General features: G+C 33.2%; 1 protein-coding gene across 4 annotated transcripts in view; it reads right to left on the reverse strand.

The window, feature by feature from the left end:
• Window positions 1-21650, reverse strand: part of LOC105485513 (cell adhesion molecule 2) — a 1093059-nt gene that overhangs the window by 115614 nt on the left and 955795 nt on the right. For all 4 annotated transcript variants that reach the window (XM_071089496.1, XM_011747894.3, XM_071089504.1 and 1 more), the window contains one exon: window positions 5365-5455. In XM_071089496.1, coding sequence (XP_070945597.1) covers window positions 5365-5455 — 91 coding nt within the window. The remainder of the gene's footprint in view (window positions 1-5364; window positions 5456-21650) is intronic.

Genomic DNA, 21650 nt, shown 5'->3' on the forward strand with positions numbered 1-21650 from the left:
AACTTGCTGAGATACACTGTACGTATTTCCTTGATCAAATAATAATTTATCATCCTCATTGTCATGATGTATTATACAATTACTTGGATGCTGACATTTCACATACATTGTCATTATTAAAACCACCTGTTTGCTAAATTTTGTGTTCTTCATTTTAGAGATAAAACTACTAGATGTGTAAGAGTGAACCCTAATGTAAACATTGGACTTTGGTGTCATAATGATGAGTCAGTGTAGGTACATTGATTATAACAAATGTAAAATTTTGGTATGGAATGTCAATACTGAGGAAGGCTGTGCGTGGGTGAGGGCAAGGGGTATAGGAGAAATCTCTGTACTTTCCACTCAATTTTGCTGTGAACCTAAAACTGCTCTAAAAATAAAGTTCATCAATTTAAACAAAGGAAGAAAATAAAATACTTGGTGTGGTTAAGTGATTTGTTCAGGACTACTCAGGCCATGGATATCCAAAGATTTATAATTTAAACCCAGGTCCTCATTCTCTTTCTACAATACCCCAAAACATTCTGTGCCTCAAAGCATGACAGCTTAGGCATCCTATTTGAAAATAACATACAGGTCTCAATGATTAATTAGAGATTTTCTATATAGCAGGAGAGAGGTAAATATTCTGTAATAACAACTACTATATATTAGGTCAAATAATGTAAAATTGCTATTATAGTTTAATACTATTTTAAAATACATATTTCATCTTATTTTGGTAAACAACATTTCACTCCTGATGATAACTTGCTTTCTTTAATTCCTGGTTTATTTTGTCATTTCGTCTGATGGTAATTGGCCTGTATAATGATTAGCAAATAACCTGTGACTTGTAAAAAGGTACATCTTAGGCTAAGAAAATTGACTTTGTATAAAACTGTTCCGCTTTAATTTTTTGTCTTTTTTTTTTGGATGGAGTTTTGCTCTTGTTGGCCCATCTGGAGTGCAATGGCGTGATCTCGGCTCACTGCAACCTCCACCTCCTAGGTTAGAGAGATTCTCCTTGCTCAGCCTCCCCAGTAGCTGGGATTACAGGCACCGACCACCCACGCCCAGCTTTTTTTTTTTTTTTTTTTTTTTTTTTTTGTATTTTTAGTAGAGACGGGGTTTCACCATATTGCCCAGGCTGGTCTTGAACTCCTGACCTCAGAGGATTCTCCTGCCTTGACCTCCCAAAGTGCTGGGATTACAAGTGTGAGCACCCAGCCTTTTGTCTATTTTTTGTTTGTTTACAATTCTCTATTATGCTAATAGAAAAATACATTAATATATACATATCAGAGTTCTTCAATTCTTGATCATTTCAAAAATAGATGTGTAATTATTTCTCTAAAATACCTCACTAGTTGCTATATAGTATGTGATCTGTCTTTCTAAGGATTAAATTCTTTCTTCTTTTATAGAATTGAAATGTTACGTGCTGTGCAATTATGCATACTAGATTTATGGCAAAAACAAAAGAAAAATTGTGGTTACCCGAAAGTAAAATAGTAAGTACAACATAAAACATTGTGCTGGATATATAGAAAAATTTATCAATACCATAATTATTTTCTTTTACAGAATGGATGCCAAATATATATTTATCTCACTGAAAATGTCACATCGCTTTTTTGGAGGTGAATTTAAAAAGCATCGCACATTTGATTAAAATGAATGATGACTCATTAAATGTTACAGCATGTTGGGGGCAACCTCATACCATTTAAGGTCATGACTTGAATGTAATATAAAGGTTTCATGGGGTGTGTGTGTGTGTGTGTGTGTGTGTGTGTGTGTGTGTGTGTTTTCCTTTACTTTTGTAAATGGATAATGCTACTGCCTGAAAGCTGTCTGGGAATTCAGCCAACGAAAGAAGAGGGTTGCAATAACTCTGGGGACTTGAAAGAAAAGTGGCTGGCATTAGCTTGGTCCGCACTTTAAACTAAAATTAAAACAATGGACAGACATGTACAGTAATCTCTCTTTTAAGGAAAGAATAGAAAGCTTCTATAGTAGTGTCAAGTGGAACAATTTGGTCCTGGCCCAAGTTATGCAGCTGTTTCACAGGAAAATGGCAAAAGGCTTCAGTCCAAAGCAGGCAAATAAGGCATGATTGTTCATAAACAGTCACTGGGGCCCTCACATTTAGAACAAGGAAAACAACATTAGCATAAAGAAGGGCAGGTTTGGAACACCAGCCTCAGTGCAACTTGAGCCATGCCATGATGTTGTGATTTACACAAAAGATAGTGGTGTGATTTTGCCTACTACTAATAAACCTAATTATTGTGAATAACTTATTCTTCAAAACATATTAGTCAAATACGTTTTAAGAAACAATGAAGTTTTGACCACAAATTAAATGCATTATTGAAGACAGCTACAAGATATAAAGAGATCATATAGCCACTATTCATTCCTGATTTTCACATGCTAATGGGAGGTGGGTCAGGTAAATGATAAAGATGATATATATTAAGTGCTTGGGGCCTCACTCAAAGGCTAAGCTACAGTGTTGCTTCTCAGTGGTTCTTAAATAACAAAATGAAGATACAGGTACAATAGTTGCAAAGTAATGGAGTAGAACTTTGACAGTGATTACCTGAGTGAAACGGGTCATTCTAACGTGCTGATTGAGTATATCACACATTTCATTTCAACTCCCACTCTTTTGTTGCTATTTTAAAATATGCAATACTCTCCATTATATGTGTTATTATTGCTATGTTTTATTTTAAAATGTGTTTGACAAAATTTTTTCTTATCCCTCTTCCACTTTTTGATTCATTTTTTCAAGTTGATAGTCTTTCCTTTAGTGACTATCTTCACTTCCCTACAACCTACTAACTCCCTGATTAAACCATTTCAATTTGCATCCTGTTCTTTTTGCTCTAGTAAGACTTTTCTTTATGATCAGTAAGATTTCCTTCTGGGAAAATCCAATTATTTCAGACTTCTCTTGTTTTTTGTCCTCTCTGCCTCATCTGGCACTGTTGGAAATAGTATACAAACTACAGAAAGGCTAAAAATGAGACTGTTTTTAAAGGATCAATGCCTTCCTCTAATGGAGAAGACAGTTACTGTAACAATATAGAGAAGTTTATTTAAGATGATTATGAAGAATGAAGAAAAAGCAATAGTCCAAATGAAAAAAGGCATCAAAGAAGTTGATTCTAACTTTAATGCTAATGTCCTGACAGTCTGCAAGGAAATGTGATAAAGGAAAAGTTGTGAATGAGAATATAATACAAGAAATCAGTTAATACATATTTACTTGTGGACCATAGCATACAGAATATAACATCGGGATCTACGAAGATGAAGGCAACATACCATAACTACTTTACTTTGAAGACGTTGTAGAGCTTATGAGTTATTTGCCAAAAGCTACTATATTAAATTACAGATTTTTATGTGGTTATGAACCCATGCCAGAAACGATTAGTTTGGTAGAAATTTGACAAGTTTCCAGAAATAATATAAATACAGAAGAAAGCCTAATAAAGGAGGATGGCAACAGTGAAATATATCATGAAACTAGCCGTTTCACCGCCCTAAAGCATCTACGGGCTCAACTTCAGTGGGGAAAATCATTGTCAGTCCCATTCTAGTTTTTCAAAAGTAACTTTAGCTAGAATAAATGGAAATTTACATTTAGCAATTGAAGTAGCAGCACATAATTGAAAGAGTTAAGGCTTTGGGCAGGACTGAACTGAATTCAAATTCTCACTCACTCATTTTAAATCTGGATAAATAGGAAAATTTCGTTAAAACTTTAGTTGAGCCTTAGTTTTCTCTTCTGTAAAATAGGAAGCCTTTCTTATTTCCTTTCTCTGTTGCAAAATGATAGTAATCAGGAAACTTCTGAGAAAAGGTAATATTTTCCATTTTATAAGTCTCTTGAAATTTGTATTCTTAAATAAAATAAATGAGAAATGTTGTGCTTTTCATTCATCTGCAGTGCAGAGGATTATTACACATCCAAGATTATTTCTAAGTAACTGAAAAGAGATTAAAAGAAGACACATTCATTCAACCATATCTTAGAAGAGTGACATAAACTCTTAAATATTTAATTATATAAAACATAAAGTCTAATGATTTCCATAAGTAAAATAATGTTTCTACAGTTGGAAGTAGATATGGAATCAAAGAATCATTGTAAGACAATTGGATGCTACTAGAGCAGGCATTCATTTATTTTCAAGCATTCTATAAAGCATGTTCCCTAACTTCACCTCATTTAATTGCATAAATTGTGCACATAATCCAAATGTATACAAATGTACTTTTGGATAAATCTGAAGGAAAGAAGAGCAAAAACAATGTCTGCAAAATAATTACTAGAAGAGAGAACAGTTTAAAAATATCAAAACTGTGGTAAAGAGGGCATGGTTTTATTAATATGGTAAAAAAATATAATACACACACTTGATGAAGTTAAAATGTCAGGCATCTATCATACAATTCTTTTAGAAAAATTCCTGATGGGACAATATGAAACTTATACTTAAATAATATAAATGTTATTGGAGGCAAATTTTTAGTAATTTGACCTGATTCGCCAGAAGCAATCTCATACAGTTATATACAAAGAACAATTTAATTCCTTCTATTAAAATTTAAACAGAACTCAAATAAATTGGAATCTTTTAAAAAATCAAGTAAATTCCATAAAGCTAGGCCTAGAGTGTTCCTATATTAGAATGATCATATTGCTTTCAAATAGAATTTAAATAATCCATATTTAAATATCCATATGTAAGTTCTGCTTAATAATTGGTATTCTTTGACTAGCTATTTATAAACACAAATTTCAAAAGGTGAAGTTTAAGAGTTGAAGTGACATTATCACATTAACGTGCCTATTTTTAATAATGAAATTACTTTACAATTAAGCACACTGAGTTTGTGACCCGTTACTTGATTCATTAGGTGTTTCATAAGAAATATAGATTTGATTTGCCTTTTATGAAAATAATTCTCCATGTAACTTTAAAACCTGGACATATTTTGGGGATGCTTTGGTATTTTCTAAGTTTTTCATGGGAGAACTAAGTTCAACAATGGGCAGCTTTTAGAGTCTGACGATATAAACAGTGACTGATACACTCCATTCAGGTTTAAATATCTTACTGGAAAAAATAAAAAAGAAATACCATCTGGATATCTTCCCAGAAACTTCACTAGATGACAAAGTAAAAACCAAACTTCCATAGACATTAATGAAGACATGGTTCATGGGGTTTTCTGTTCTAGAGATCACTTTGCCCACCAAGAAACGACAAAAACTGTGGATTTCTGCCGTTAAAGCCTGTAATCAAAGCAAGATAAAAGAAAAAAGTCAAAAGCTTTATTGCTCATTAACTCACTTACAGTGGTTTTCCTTTGGATTCACAAGTCAAAATTAAAGGCTGTCCTTCTTGTGGAAAAGGAGTCGATGGTATAATCTTAACTGATGGTGTATCTAGAAACAAGAATATTAAGAAGGGTGATTAAACACATACAAAACTAGATATTTAATAACTGTGCATCATGCTGTGTGTTCAGCATTTCTTATATATTATTTATAATTGTGTATATTTATAAAGGATTTCTTAGAATTGGTAAAATAGGGTGTGTGATTTAAAAAGCTAACAACCTGTCTATGCAAAGCCAACAAAAATATCTCAATATCTCCTGAGTACCACTGTTGTATTTTTTCTGAAATCTGAATTTAAAAGTGAAATTGCAAAAAGTGGTTCAGATGAATATCAAGCATTTCATACAATTGTTTCTTAAACTATTTATAGATGGCTTTGAATACTATTATTATGGGCTGAATGCATTCATGTGCATCTGAATAACAACACTTTCATTGTTACGGGAATACCAGGGACTCACAATAAGGAACCCACAATGAACTCAAGATCAATTACTGTCGCACAAGCGTTATGCAGAATCTTTTCAAAATGCAATGATACGGCACTGGGTACATGCGGCTGGCTCTGAAGTACAGCTAGTGAGTCACTTCCAACAGCATTTATGATTTTATTAAAAGTTAACATTTGTTATATATGCTACTGCATGTTTGTTAGAAAATTATTTGTTCCCATTTAACAATAAATCATCCCTAGTGAGAATTAAAGAATATTTTCAGACATTTATATGTATAACTTGTATGACATGCAATATTCCTTAATCAACACAAAGATAACATATTTCATAGAAGAAATGGAAAATAAGCTCAAAAAAGGGGCAATATTAACATATTCTTTCTTTATGAGACTTTGCTAATCCTGGCATTGTCTGGTCCACAGTCAATGTGGAATCATCTTCTCCTCTTATCTTCACATTCTCTACAATAAACAAAACAGGTTCTGAACTCTCCAGAAGATCACAATTATTCTTATTCTTCCCTTCTTAGCTGTAACAGAAGAACTGATCTGCACTGTTATTAGACACAGTCTTTGATTTCGGAGGCAGTTAAATGAGTTACTATCAATTGTGTAATTTTTAAGTGGGTTACCTTATCTAAGGAAAATATTATTTGGATTTCATATCTACAATAATAAAGTATAATATAAAATGTAATAGTTTATATCATACTTTAAAATTATGTATGCTTTTCAAATGCATTCTCTGTCAATTCTTTAAACAAGAGGTTGCATTTAAGATAATAAAAAATAATATTCTGGTTGCAAATAAGCATTTCAAATACATCACAGTAAATATTTGTGGTGTAAAATGACTTAGGAAGAAAAATTAATCTGAAGAAATACGATACATATTCATCATACTTTTTTAACTGTTAGAAGAAAAAAATTGAATATCAGATTTAAACATTCTTTATTAATTTTTTCCATTATCAGCACATCTATGGAATCAGTTACTGACTAGGATAATCATAGAATTTCATCTCTGAAGCAGGACATTTTTAAAAGAAAAAGAGAAGATATTAATGTGTGAACCACACTGTTCTGGTCAAACTGAGGTCTATGGTCTTTTGACCTCTAACTAAATATACATATAGCAAAATTTATTTTCCCCATGACATATTATAAAGGAAAGTTTAATTTTCATGGAAAAAGTTTGAGGTGAAAGATCAGAAATGTATAATTTTGGGAAACAGAATTATGTTAACATGGCTGTCTGTGATGTTTAATTTTGTGTGTCAATTTGACTGTGCCTTGGGGTACCCAGCTATTCGACCAAACATTATTCTGAGTGTGAATGCGAGGCTGTTTTCTGGATGAGATTAACATTAAAGTTGGTAGACTGAGTAGAGCAGATGGCACGCCATGATATGAAAGGGCCTCATCCAATTTCTTGGAGGACTAAATAAAATAAAAAGGCGGCTCCTCCTCCAAGTAGAAAAGAAATCTTCCTGCCCAATGTCGTTTGAACTGCAACACTTACTTTTTTCCTGCCTTTAGAATAGAATGGAAATTTTGGGTCTTTCTGGGTCTTGATCCTGAGACCTTTGGACTGGAACCATGTCATCAATTCTCTTCGTTCTCAGGCTGTTAGACTCAGAGTGGAACTAAGCCATTGGCACTCTTGGTCTTCCAGCTTTGCCGACTCACTTTGCAAATCTTGGGATTTCACCTCCATAATCGTATGGACAATTCCTTACAATAAATCTCCTTTTATGTGTATGTACAGCCTATTGGCTCCATGTCTCTGGAGAACCCTAACACGGTGTCCAGTGTCCTCACAAAGAGATCCTGAGGCCTGTCTTTCACTGAGCGGGGAATGTGCCAGGTGGTCATCTCAGAAAGCTCTGAGAAGTGAGACAGGAAGGGAAGGAAGTAAATGAAGCCCGTGTTATTGACCAGACTACCCTGTGAGCAAAGCAAATTGAGTTCAGTTCCACGGTGGAACTGAGAGTGAGCGGAAGACATGACTCTGAGTTACCTTACTTGATGGGCAAGAGACGGGACTGTTTATGGAATATTTGTCGTCTTTGGTTGAGGACTGCTCGCGGGGATGGGGGTGGGGGAGGTTGGTGAGGAGGAGGTGTTGTTTCCCAGGCACTTTTGCCCTTCTCAGTACACAAAAATAGTACGTGCCAAAGGGAAATGAAGGCCGCCATCCGGATCTGCTTCAGTAAGGTAAATTACACGGTGGCAGGCAGCTGTGAGAAAAGAGGAAGGCAAAATGTGGCTTTGCTCTGCCTGTTTAGTTCCAGCAGTACAGGGGAGGCGAGAATATGTGTGACAAATGTTCCCTTGAAGCATGATTCAGCATTCCCTTGAGATCTGGCACACAGAATTTCCGTCACAAGCAAACGCCAAAGCAGGTAATATTAAACTTAGCACACATTTCCGTAAAACTCTCAGGAATAACCTAAATAGACTCTAAGTTACTAACCATCGAGAGATGTAAGACAGTATTCATTTATTTGACTTCAAAATTATTCCAAGTGTTTGATTAGTTCCTGTTTCTAAGACTTACCTTTCCAAATAAATAAGGAAACCAAAAAAGGAATTTATGTAAAGATAATTTTAAAAAGGAGATTTGAAAAATTGTCTTCCCTAGATTTCCTTGACGAATACCTATGCCTCATCTGCTCCTCAACCCCCTCCGTGCCACACGCCTACTCCTGGTTCAACTCTCAGGTCCCCTGGCTACACTGTCTCAGATTCTGTTGGGTGGTATTTTTCTATGTAGCCTTTAAATGTTTAAGATCAGGGTGAATGGGATTCAAATTCTGTTCTCTCATGATTTTCTCTAGGCCTTTTAAGCCTCACTCGTATCTTTAGTTTCCATGTACTTACCAGTCACTCATGGATTTGTGTCCTAGTTCTGTTCTGCTTCGCAAGCTTATTTACGTGCAATGCCTATGTGGCATGTTCACTTGGATATCTAAAAGGCCTGGCACATTTGATGTATTCAAAACGAACTCCGTCTCCAATCTTCCCCCCACATGTTTCTCCTTCATAGATCTCTAACTCTATAGATACGACTAGCATCCATGCAGTGACATATACCAAATACCTACTGTTTCCTTGTTTTCTCTATAATCAATTACCCCTGAACTCTTGTTAATCTATCTTCTAAATAATTTTCAAATGAATTCACTATTTTTTCATAGTTCCATAGCCACTATTTTAATCTAGTTTGCCGAAATAGTAAATGATCTCCTTTGTGTCAAAATTTTCACCCTTTAAATCTTACTCTTACAACTAAACAAAACTGTCTTCTCAAAACATAAATCTGGTCACATCAACTTACTAATTAAAACCTTTCATAATCGTTTTTCTTAAAAATTATTAAACCATTTAAGTCCTGCATAACTTCTATCCTTTATGTTCTTGTCTTCTAATATTCTGTTTTGTTATTTGAATTCCAGATAATTTTATTTTTATCAAGGTCTTTAATAAATGTGTTTCATTTTGCCTTCATACAAATTATCAGAAATGCTCCATTTTGGAGGGATTCCTTGCTTATTTAATTCTTACATGTTTTAAAAATCTTAATTCAAATGCCATTTGCTAAGCGCATTCATTACCTTCAAATCTGATCAGATACCACTGCTGCATGTTCCTTTTTTCACCCTTGTGTAATGTTCTTTCTAAAAGTCATTGATATATCCTCCATGTCTTGCATAGTGTTTTTAAAAAGTGTGTGCTTAATAAATAATTATTAAATGAGTGGAAGTAATATTCTTTTTATTTTCTTTTTTTTAGACAAAGTCTCACTCTGTCCCCTAGCCTGGAGTGCAGTGGTGTGATCACAGCTCACCGCAGCCTTGGCCTCCTGGGCTCACATGAGCAATCCTCCAGCCTCAGCCTAGTAAGTAGCTGGGACCACAGGTGTGCTCCACCATGCCTGGCTAATTTTCTTTCTTTCTCTTTCTCTTTCTTTTTTTCTCTTTCTTTCTTTCTCTCGCTCGCTCTCTTTCTTTCTTTCTCCCATTTTTGAAGAGATGGAGTCTCACTGTGTTGCCCAGGCTGGTCTCAAACTCCTGGCCTCACATGATCCTCCCACCTTGGCCTCGAAAAGTGCTGGGATTACAGGTGTGAGCTACCATTCATGGCCAGCAATAAAATTTCTGATATATCTTCTCATCATCATATTATACTATTCTAAAATATTTTTAAATGCTTAATTGAAATTTATTGGTGCCTGATGTTTAGAATGTAGATTAACAAGATTAACATTATAATTAATATTAAATATTAATTAATATTTAATTATTAAGTAATATAGTTATTAATTAACATATCAATTAATTAACATAATTAATCTAAAATATTTAAGTTGCAAACCTTAGATTAACTTTTAATCTTAGTTCATAGTTAATGTGGAATACTATTCAACCATAAAAAGAATGAGATCCAGTCATTTTTAACAAAATGGATGCAACTGGAGATCATTTTGTTTTGTGAAATAAGCGATGCACAGAAACACAAACATCACATGTTCTCATTTATTTCTGGGATATAAAAATCAAATCAATTCAACTCATAATCATAGAGAGTAGAAGGATGGTTACCAAAGGCTCAGAAAGATACTGGGGGTTTGAGAGGGAGGTAGGAATGGTTAATGAGTACAAGAAGAAAATTAGAAAGAATGCACTAGACCTACTATTTGATAGCACAATGAAGTGTCTATAGTCAATAATAATTGAATTACACATTTAAAAATAAGTTACAGAAGGTAATTGGACTGTTTGTAACTCAAAGAATAAATGCTTGAGGGGATAGATAACCCATTCTCCATGGTGTGCTTATTTCACATTGCATACCTGTATCAAAACATCTCATGGACCCCATAAATATATACACCAATTATGTACCCACAGAAAGTTTCTAAAAAAGAAAAATTTTCTTAAATGGATATTGCACACTCTCTGTTACAAATAATCTGCATTGGATATCATTAGGTAACAATTTTCTATGTTGATAAAAATGCCAATTTCTTTTTAATGCAAATACCACATGTGTAAACTATTTTTTATTCACCTGATTTTGGCAGAGGTAGTTCTCAATTGTGAAGACATTTAATTATTCAGCCAAAGCTAGCTCATATTTCTATGATACAAAGCATTCCTCTTTAAACATGCCATTTTAGAATAGTCACCAAATACCTTTTTATTAACCACAAGTACTACAGTAATGGTGTTATTATCTTAAACTTGACTCTCGAATAATTGTTTTTAATAGCAGGAAGTAATTTTGGCTTTGATAAAGATCTCTGTCATTATTTCTATTTATTTTCATCAGACAGTTTATTGTACATGAGAGAGTTGATTAAGCAATGTTATTCTAAAAACATTTTAGTAAGGTATCAATGATATTCTAGAAATAATACTTGTAAATGAGTTTAGAACTACCATACTTTGTTAGCTAACCAAAGAACAGAAAAGTAGTCATCTCAAAAACTGAGTTAATTTTGACAGTCTTCACTTTCCAGGATGTCGGCAAACTATTTATTTTAATGTGTGAGACTCCCATGTAAACATATTTCTCTCTATTATTTACTTTGTAACATATCAAAATGAATGGATTCTTTGTCAGGAATGGCACAATGCACAACAGATTACATGTAAATGGTTTTTTATGCACTTACTGTGTTACTCTGCTTTTTACTGACCCAGATATGAATAGTAATGTAGTCACTACTGCATCATCCAAACTTTTCCTTGCATGCCTTTGCCAAGTTATCTACTAAGATTTAGGAAAAAAGTTTGTATTATTTTGTTTTTGTTTTTTTTCTGTGAATATGTTTCATAATTATAGGTTTTCTTCTGGTTCATAGTTTTTCATTTTAAACATATTTCAAAGGATTGAAATTGGGAATATTTTCTAAGCCAAATTTTACTTAAATAGTAATTCCAGCCTTACTGTGAAAATAATTCCTCTGTTTTCCTCTGTAGGAGCAATGTGGGTTACATTTAACCCTGCTCTGCGATTTCACAAAACAGAATGACTCTTCTGGTTCAGTACATTGGAGATGTGTATGATGTTCTGTTTTTAATTTACTGATATAATGTATTATGTTGTACCAATTAGTAATAGTTTAAAAGGGGGTTAGAAAAAATGCATTAATATGACTGTGATTTATTTATTCTAGTTTTGTCCTACATATTAAACTCGGATATTTTTTGCAAACTAGCAATTTTCATGCTGTTTTAAAATGCCTTTCAAAAAAGTCAGGTCTTTCAACATTGTATTTATTAAATATCCATGAATGTATATAATGTATATTTATAATATATTCACATTTTGAGCACTCAAAATCTGATATATTAACTTACTCAATTGTGTGTCTTTATATCTTATGCTTAGTAAATTGTAAGAGTTCTTTGAGTGTTGTGTAAATAAATACAGGTTTTGTTCAAAATGCAAAAAACTGTGGAAGTTTTGCACAAGTGTATAAAGACAGGCATATATTCAATCATTCACAAATAATTTTTCAGTACTTGAAAGTATCCAACTAAAATACACAGATATTTTAAAAGCAAAATGCTCTAAGACTTTTGGAGAAACAAAAAATATTCTTTAGAACATCTATACAATGTTTAAACGTGGAAAACCCCACAGTTTTCCTTTTTTTTTTTTACTTTTGTCTGACATATTCTGGGGCTCATTTAGGAAGAAACACAATGACTTTCAAGAGCTAGATTTATGGACAAACGGTTTTTCTTCTTTTGCCCGGGGCGGTGGCTCATCCCTGTAATCAACCCGAGCACTTTCAGAGGCCGAGGTGGACGGATCATGAGGTCAGGAGATCAAGACTATCCTGGCCAACACAGTGAAACCCTGTCTCTACTGAAAATACAAAAACTAGCTGGGCATGATGGCATGAGCCTGTAGTTCCAGCTACTCAAGAGACTGAGGCAGGAGAATCACTTGAACCCGGGAGGCGGAGGTTGCAGTGAGCTGAGATCATGCCATTGCACTCCAGCCTGGCGTCATAGCGATACTTTATCTCAAAAAAAAAAAAAAAAAAATACTTTAAACAAATATTTAAAGGTTTTATGAACTTGGGAAGTAAGGATGCCTCATGTTCCATTTGAATGACTGAGGATTTGAATCAAAGTAAAGATATTGATCCAGCAGAATGGATTTTCTATATCCTTAGCAAGGATTTTAAAAGAGAAAAGACCTGTGATGAAGCATCTATTAAACCACCTAATGGACAATCTTAAAAGCACAAGCTTTTAAAGTCTTTTGTGTCATTGGTTTAACAACATTTATCCATCACTAGATTTTGTAGATGAATAAAAAGAAGGTTTGAATCAAATGTTTTATCAGGAAAAAAAAAAAAGCACCTTATTTCTTTTGTAACTGAATAAGTATAATAGGAATTTAAGGTCATATAAAAGTAACATTTAACCTGTTACGGATAATGACTAAAGTGCTAAAAGAAACAACCAAAGACCACTGCACCATCCTATATTGCATAGTGTAGTGAGTGAAGAAATATGGTGGGTTATAACACAAAGTAGCAGTCATCTGCATTGCTCATATTACAGTCTTTGGTTGAAAGAAAATTATAATATTGATAATTTTACTTGTTCACAAAATTGGTTCCTGTGAGTACTCTCATTCATTCAGTTGACAAGCACTTACATAGTTTCTAAGAAAGAGTGCTAGTACCCATTTCTATCCGTTGTTTCACTAGAATCATAACATTGTAACCTTATAATATTTTACATTGTGACATTCACATTGCAATACCTCAAGATTAGGTATTAGTCTCAAACGGTGTTACTGAGTATTTGGCATATTCTTAGGAATGCATGCTTATCAAAGCAGAGATCATCTTTATCTTGTACACTGACTTATCCTCATGTCCTAGAATAACTACTGGACCTCAATTAAGTAATTGTTGAATAAATAAATAAATGAATAATGGTCTTTTGAAATATATTTTCCAACTGGTGGTTAAATTTGTTAGAAAATCAAATTTACTTGTCACAACTATCTTCTAAGAATAGCAAACAATAATCAAATACTTGGTAAATAATATGCATTGATGTAATTGCTCTGTATGCATTGGCTCATCAAACTCTTACACAGCACACGGAAAATTCTGTTGCTGTCATTGTACAGTATACGAAACATGCTCTGAGGAGTGAAGTTAACACTGATACATTTGTTTGACCCTTTTTCTCCAATGTTAACCACATTTCAGTGAGTTTGTGTTTTCTAGTCTCTCTTAGACTATACTAGCAATTGATGTTTTTCATACTATGTTCTGTTAAAGTCATCAAAATTAACTCTTTCTCTATCTGGTTAAATTAGCACCCAGTCCAAGACTTTGGCTCTATATGATCTGCATATTGTGTACACTCTTATATCTCTCTCACACATCGTTTTCCTCATTGACAGATAGATATATTCTTTTAAAATACACCCACTGTCTCATTTATAAAAACAGGTTCTTCTTATTCACAAACTCTTCTCATCCATACATAATATAAAAAAAACTCATGATAGCAAATTTGTACTAAGGGAAATTTAGAAATTTTAAAGTGTCTTGCAGATGAAAGATTTGTGAATCTTTGCCTTACTGCAATATTATTACATAAGGGTTTCCAAACTAAATTTATGTAACACTCATCTAAAGATCTCTTGTTACTTAACATGAATCCTAAAGAAAACTATGCACTAACTCACTATTGTGAAGTCACTTTTATTTTACTTCAAAATAGTGGTTCTCATGCGAGGACAATTTCATCCCCTAAGTATATTTGAAAATGTCTGAAGACATTTTTGCTTGTTAGAGGAACAGAGGCCAGGAGTGCTGCTAACCATCCCACAGTGCACAGCACAGCCCCACACCAGCCCCCCAAAAACCAAACAGAATTCTCCTGTCCAAAATGTCTATCATACTTTTCTTTAAAATATTTACATTTACTTTATTCATTATCTATTTTCTTTCTATTTATTTATTTATTTATTTTTGAGAAAGAGTCTCACTGTGTGGCCCAGGCTGGAGTGAGTGGCGCGATCTCGGCTTACTGCAAGCTCTGCCTCCCAGGTTCACACCATTCTCCTGCCTCAGCCTCCCAAGTAGCTGGGACTAGAGACACCGCCACCACGCCCGGCTAATTTTTTGCATTTTTAATAGAGACAGGGTTTCACCGTCTTGGCCAGGATGGTCTCCATCTCTTGACCTCGTGATCCGCCCACCTTGGCCTCCCAAAGTGCTGGGATTACAGGCGTGAGCCACCGCGCCCAGCCTATTTTCTTTATATTTGTCTGTCTATTTATCTATCTATCTCTATCTTCTTTGTTACAACAGATTGGGAGCTACTAGAGAACTGTGGCGCTGTGTGCACTGATATGGATGGCTTATGTTCTCTCACATCATTGCTTACTCCTGAAAGGAAGTAAATGCTTAATACTCTGAATTAGGCCATTGTGATACTCTCCTGAAATGAAAAGCTGTAAATCAAACTCAGTCCACACCTCAAATTCTACCACTTAATAGGAGCAGCGGGGTTAACATACCAAATGTTAACAGGACTCTTTCCGTTCCAGCACTATCTCATACTCATTTTTTCTGGGTACAATTGTGTTTTTTCTAAGATGTTTAGTTCATTTTTCCCGTTTGTAATTCTGTAGTAAAATTCTCACTTTCCATTTAACTTACATTTCTTAATGCTGAAAATTATCAGGTACTTTTTCTTCAATGGTGTGTTAAATTTCTTTTGATGTTAGTGAATGCTTTTGTGGCAATCATTCATTTATTTGAAAAATATTTCTAAATCACCGTGCATACAAGACACAGTACCACTATTATACAAGGGTTACACATCTGCAAAGACAGCAACCTCTAGGAATACAGTCCTAATAAATTAGATAAATCCTATAAAGTACAAAATAATGCAAACTCAAAATTGGAGGCACGATAGTACCTGGATGATGTATTATGGGAGTTGCCAGAGATGGATAGATTATACATATTTGTCAGAATCAAAGAAGATTACTTAGAAAAGTGGCATTTAAAATAATCCAGAGAAAACACAGTATTTGATCTGGTAGAGATTTTCTAGAGGGAAAGAAAAGAAGGGATTTAAGGCAAAGGAGAAATGAACAAAGTGTTGTATTAAAAAATGTTGGCTGGTGGGAATTGAACAATGAGATCACTTGGACACAGGAAGGGGAGCATCACACACTGGGTCCTATTGTGGGGAGGGGGTAGTGGGGAGGGATAGCATTAGGAGATATACCTAATGTAAATGATGAGTTAATGGGTGCAGCACACCAACATGGCACATGTATATATATGTAACAAACCTGCACGTTGTGCACATGTACCCTAGAACTTAAAGTATAATAATAAAAAAAAAAAAGTTGGCTATATATGAGGCATCTAGAAATAATGTAAAGCATAGAATTCATTATCTGAAAAAACATACTTGAGACCAGCACTATAGGGGGTTGGTTGTATTTTAAAAGCCTTGAATGTCAAGATGTAGAGTTTGGACATTATGTTAGAAGCAATAAGAAATCATCTCGGGTTTGTAAGTATCAGGTTAAGAACCAATATTTAAGAAGACATGTTTGGCAGTGTGTAAAACTGAATGTATCTGGGAGAGGAACAGAAGCAAAGTGTCTGTATCATAAAGCTGGCCCACAAGGAAGACCTTAAAAAGAAGCAAAAGGTACCAGTAAAAATATAGGTAATAAAGGCATCGACACTTTTGTTCATTTTAATTCTTATTATTTATTTATTTATTTATTTATTTATTTATTTTTAGATGGTGTTTCATTTTGTCACCCAGGCTGGAGTGCAGTGGTGCCATCTCGGCTCACTGTAGCCTCGAACTCCTGGGCTTAAGCAGTCCTTCCACTTCAGCCCCTGATGTAGCTGGGCGACAGGAACATGCCACCATGCATGGCTAATTATTTTGTATTTTTTGTAGAGACGTGGTTTCCGCCATTTTGGCCAGGCTGGTTTCAAACTCCTGAGCTCAAGTGATCCGCCTGCCTTGGCCTCCCAAAGTGCTATGACTACAGGCGTGAACCACTGTGCCGGCCCATACATTTTTATACTTGTTGACTCTATGGTACATTATTTTAAGTGCATTTGAAACAGTTCTAACTATGTTTAAGGAATGATATTTCATAACTTGTGTTCTTCCTTTATTAGAGGTCCTCCAATAAAAAGAAAACATTTAATTTTAAAAATAGGTTTAAAAATTGGCTTACTTTGCAATTATGATATGAAAACATTGAATCATTTTATAAATCTAAAATACATTATGAAATTTTAGTGACACTATATTTCTTATATTATGAGAAATCTTGCTACTTCAGCGACCTAGGTATTACTTCACCACTAACTCATCAATTATCCCCAACTACAATAAAAAGAATAACATAATAAGAAAATAGATATATATACAATGATACAAGAGTGGGGATGTCCATATAATAACAACTAGTCACATGTGGCTATTTCAACTTAAATGTAATTCAATTATGTTTAAGTAAAATGTAAATAGTATTTCCTTAGTCACAATACCCACACTTCAATTGCCAAGTAGCCACAGGGAGCTGATTACTGGCTACTATCTGGAGATAGAGAACATTTCTATTATCATAGAAAGTTATATTGGACAATGCTGGGGTAGAAGGTTTATACAAGTGATATAAATCATCACTGTTACCTAATCTCTATGTGCTTATAGGATTTTCTTTTGTAAATATTTAAAAGAAGTATAAAAACAAAAACACCACATTGTAGTTCTGTTTGCTACTGTGTTTGTTGTTTTTGCTTCCATGATATCAGTTGAGAATTCACAATTTTTCATTTTCTGCTTATAATGGCAGGAGAAGGAAATTAATAAAGACACCCCAAAATTATTAGAAAAATTGGAAGAGAAATGTAAAGAGAAAATAGTGAAGCTCAAGCCTCTTAAAATGACAGTAAAACAAATTTTTGCTTTTGATACTGTAGATAAATTGTATCAAGCTCAAAAATGGATGAGTTGGAACAGTTTCTAATACAAGGAAGGACTTCATCACACAATATTTTGCAACCATAAGATTTTGCTAAAAGGAAAATATGACAATGTTCTTTAACCTTTTATGATTTTTGAACATAAGAATTTACTTTACATAGTCCGTAAATGGAAACATGTTGAAAGCATTTGGTGATGAGGAAATTTTAAGAATATATTTTAGTTGTATTTTAATTGCTCTTTATAAATCTAAAAAGGAAAATGTTTGGCAATTATGGAATAAATATATTTTATTCTTCTGGGTAAAATTATGAGCCATCAAATTTTTTTTAAAGTATTGCATTCTGACAATGCTAGTGAAAGAAGAACCAAAAAGCAATGACAAGATAGGACACAGTAGAGATGTATTTTGAAGCTGGACTCATTATTTACAAGATGGATATATTTCAGGATCATGCATGCCAATTATTGCTCAATTTGTATATATATACCATTAAAACCAAAAAATATATAATAAAAATTAAGGTTTTTCTGTTTAAATTTTGTATTAAAAGTTCTAATAAAATTTGTTTTTTTCTCTCCTTTTGTTATTAAAAAATTACTTAGAATATGAAACCAAAAAAGTGTGGCCCAGATAGTAAATATGGATATTTTGTTTCCTGATACATTGAGGATTAATAAAGTTTAATATATTGATTAATCACATTTTGATTATAATTGTGATACAAATTACAACAATTTATAATTACAAATTGACCAACATAAAATAATTATAATATCGAAGAAGAAGAAAGGAAAGAAGGGGAAGAAGGAGAAGGAAGGAAAAAGAAAGAAGGAGAAAGAAGGAGAAAGAAGAAAGAAAGGAAGAGAAAAAAGAAGGAGAAGAAGAAGGAGGAGAAGAAGGAGAAGGAAGAGGAAGAAGGTGAAGATGTTGATGAATCTGCAGCAGCAGCAGAATCATCTGAGGACTGACACTACCCAACTTCAAGAAACAGTATAAAACTACAGCACTCAAAACAGTAAGGTATTGGTGAAAAAGGAGACATATAGATCAGTGGAAAAAATGGGATCCCAGAAAGAGACTCAAGCAAAAACAATCAACTATGTAAAGGAGCAAATACAATTCAATGGAGAGAGGATTGTCTTTTTAACAAGTGGTGCTGGAACAATTGGACATTCACATACAAAAACATGAATCTAAACATAGATCTTACACATTTCAAAAATTAATTCAAATGAAACATTGATCTAAGTGTAAAACACAAAACTCTAAAACTTCTGCAAAATAACGTAGAAGAAAATCCAAGTGACCTTGGATTCGATTATGACATTTTAGATACAGATTTAAAAGCACAATTCATTAAAAAGGTAATTTGGACTTCACTAAAACTAAACATGTTTACTCTGCAAAAGACACTGTTAAATGAATGAAAAGATAAGCCACATACTATTAAAATGTATACAAAGTGTATCTAATAAAGGACTGATATCCAAAATATACAAAGAACTTTAAAAATGCATCAATAAGTAAACAAATAATTAAATTTAAAAGTTAGCAAAAGATCTAAACTTTTCCAAGGTAGATATGTCAAACTTTAATCTAGACATCTCACCAAAAAAAGGTATACAGAAATAAAATAAACAGATACAAAATTAATATCATACATCATTAGGAATTGCAAACTAAAGTAACGAGATGCTACTGCACACCTATTAGAATGACTAAAATTCAAACTACTGACTCACCAAACACTGGTGAGAATGGAGCAACAGAAACTCTCATCTATTGCTGATGGTAATGCAAAATGGCTCAGCCACTTTGAAAGTGAGTTTTTACTTTCAAGTGCTAAACATGATCTTGCCATACAATCGTCCAATCAAGCTCTTTGGTATTTATCCAAATGAGCTGAATACTTATGTCTGCATGAAAACCTATGCATGATGTTTCTAGCAGTTGTGTTCACAATTGCCAGAACTTGGAAGAAACCAAGATACTGTTCAATACGTGAACAGATAAACAAATTCTAGTACAACCATTCAATTAAATGTTATTCAGCAATAAAAACAGATGAGTTACGAAGTCATGAAAAGACGTGCTGGAACCTTAAATGCATATTGCTAAGTGAAAGAGGCGAGTCCAAAGAGACTACCTCCTGCATAATTCCCATTATATGACATTCTAGAAAAGGCAAAACTACAGTCAGTAAAAAGATCACTGGTTACCAGGTCTTGTGGGAGAAGGAAAGTGAGATAAAGAGGTGGAGCACAAGAGATTTTTTGGGCTGTGGAACTAAATTGGATGATGTAACACTAGAAACATGACATTATACACAGGTCAAAACCCACAGAACTATACAATGCAGAGTGAACCCTAATGTAAAGGAGGTACTTTAGTTAACAATAATCTATCAATATTAGTTCTTCAGTTGTAACAAAAATAACACAATAATGCAAGATGTTAATAATAGGGGAAACTATAAGGGGAGTGGGGAGAAGGTGTATATGGGAACTCTCTGTACTTTCTGCTCAACTAATCAGTAAACCCAAAACTGCTCTTAAAAATGAAGTATATTATTTAAAAAAAAAAAAAAAAAAGGAAAACAGACTATTGGACCCAGATGGTAAATAGCAATGACAATTTTTCCTAATATATCAAGAGCCAATCCAGTAAAGTCTAATATATTGATTTATTACAGTCATTTTCTAACTATACATTTTTCTCATGGAAATCGTGTGTATGTCTGTGTCTGTGTGTGTGTGTTTATCTGTTTATAGTTTATTCAGAAAGTGGAAATACAAAAATTCCAAAATATTGGGCATTAAATATCTAGTCATTTTTTTAATAAGAAAGATGCCTGTAGCTATCTTTTAAAAATAGACATAAAGTAGAATAAGTTATTAAATTGAAAGTTTAAAACATTAGGTATTAAAAAGATGTATATTTTTACTTGTCACAGTTATTTATGTCTCATTTTTATCCAGTTTTTATTCTCTATTAGACTGACTTAAAAATAATTGAAAAGATTTGCTGACACCTCTACTATCCATTCATTCCATAATTTTGATGTTATGTTTTACTGCCTTTTTATGAAATTATGTTTTTAAATAATTTTAAAACTTCCAAAAAGTTTTATGAATGTGTACTTGATGATAAGCTTAATTAGGAAATTTGAGAGTATGTTATGTCAATTTTATATATACATTTATTGACTTTCAATTTGGAATTCCCATTCATGAATATATACATCCTCTTCAATGAGTTTTAATAACACACACACAAATTGTTATATAATATTAATAATGTAAAAATGGCACAAAAACAACATTTTGAATCATTGCCTTTAGATGGCTTAAAATACTTGGTGATTCAATTACTTTTAATAGTTAACATAATTATTCTTATCCTTTATAAAATAAAAAATAATGTCTCATAAGCAAAATATGCCAGTAATATATACTGTTGGTAATATATGTAACTTACATAGATGTAACTTCTCTGAAAAAAATTAAAAATTTGTTGGAATCTCAAATAGTGGTCACACTCTAGGCTATCTTTATTGACATAATGAAATGCATCTCTTACTAAACAGCATAGACCTCACCTTATGATTCTAGCACATGTACCATTTCATTAGCTTTTTGAAATATCTTAGACTCAATTAAAATTCTTCTAAGGCATTCCCAGGCATAAATATGACATTTTGTTAGTCAAAAGAACAGTTCAGTTCTAAAAAATGTAACCTAAATATAATTT

The sequence above is a fragment of the Macaca nemestrina genome, chromosome 2, assembly GCF_043159975.1.
Source record: "Macaca nemestrina isolate mMacNem1 chromosome 2, mMacNem.hap1, whole genome shotgun sequence".
In the NCBI taxonomy this organism is placed as follows: domain Eukaryota; kingdom Metazoa; phylum Chordata; class Mammalia; order Primates; family Cercopithecidae; genus Macaca; species Macaca nemestrina.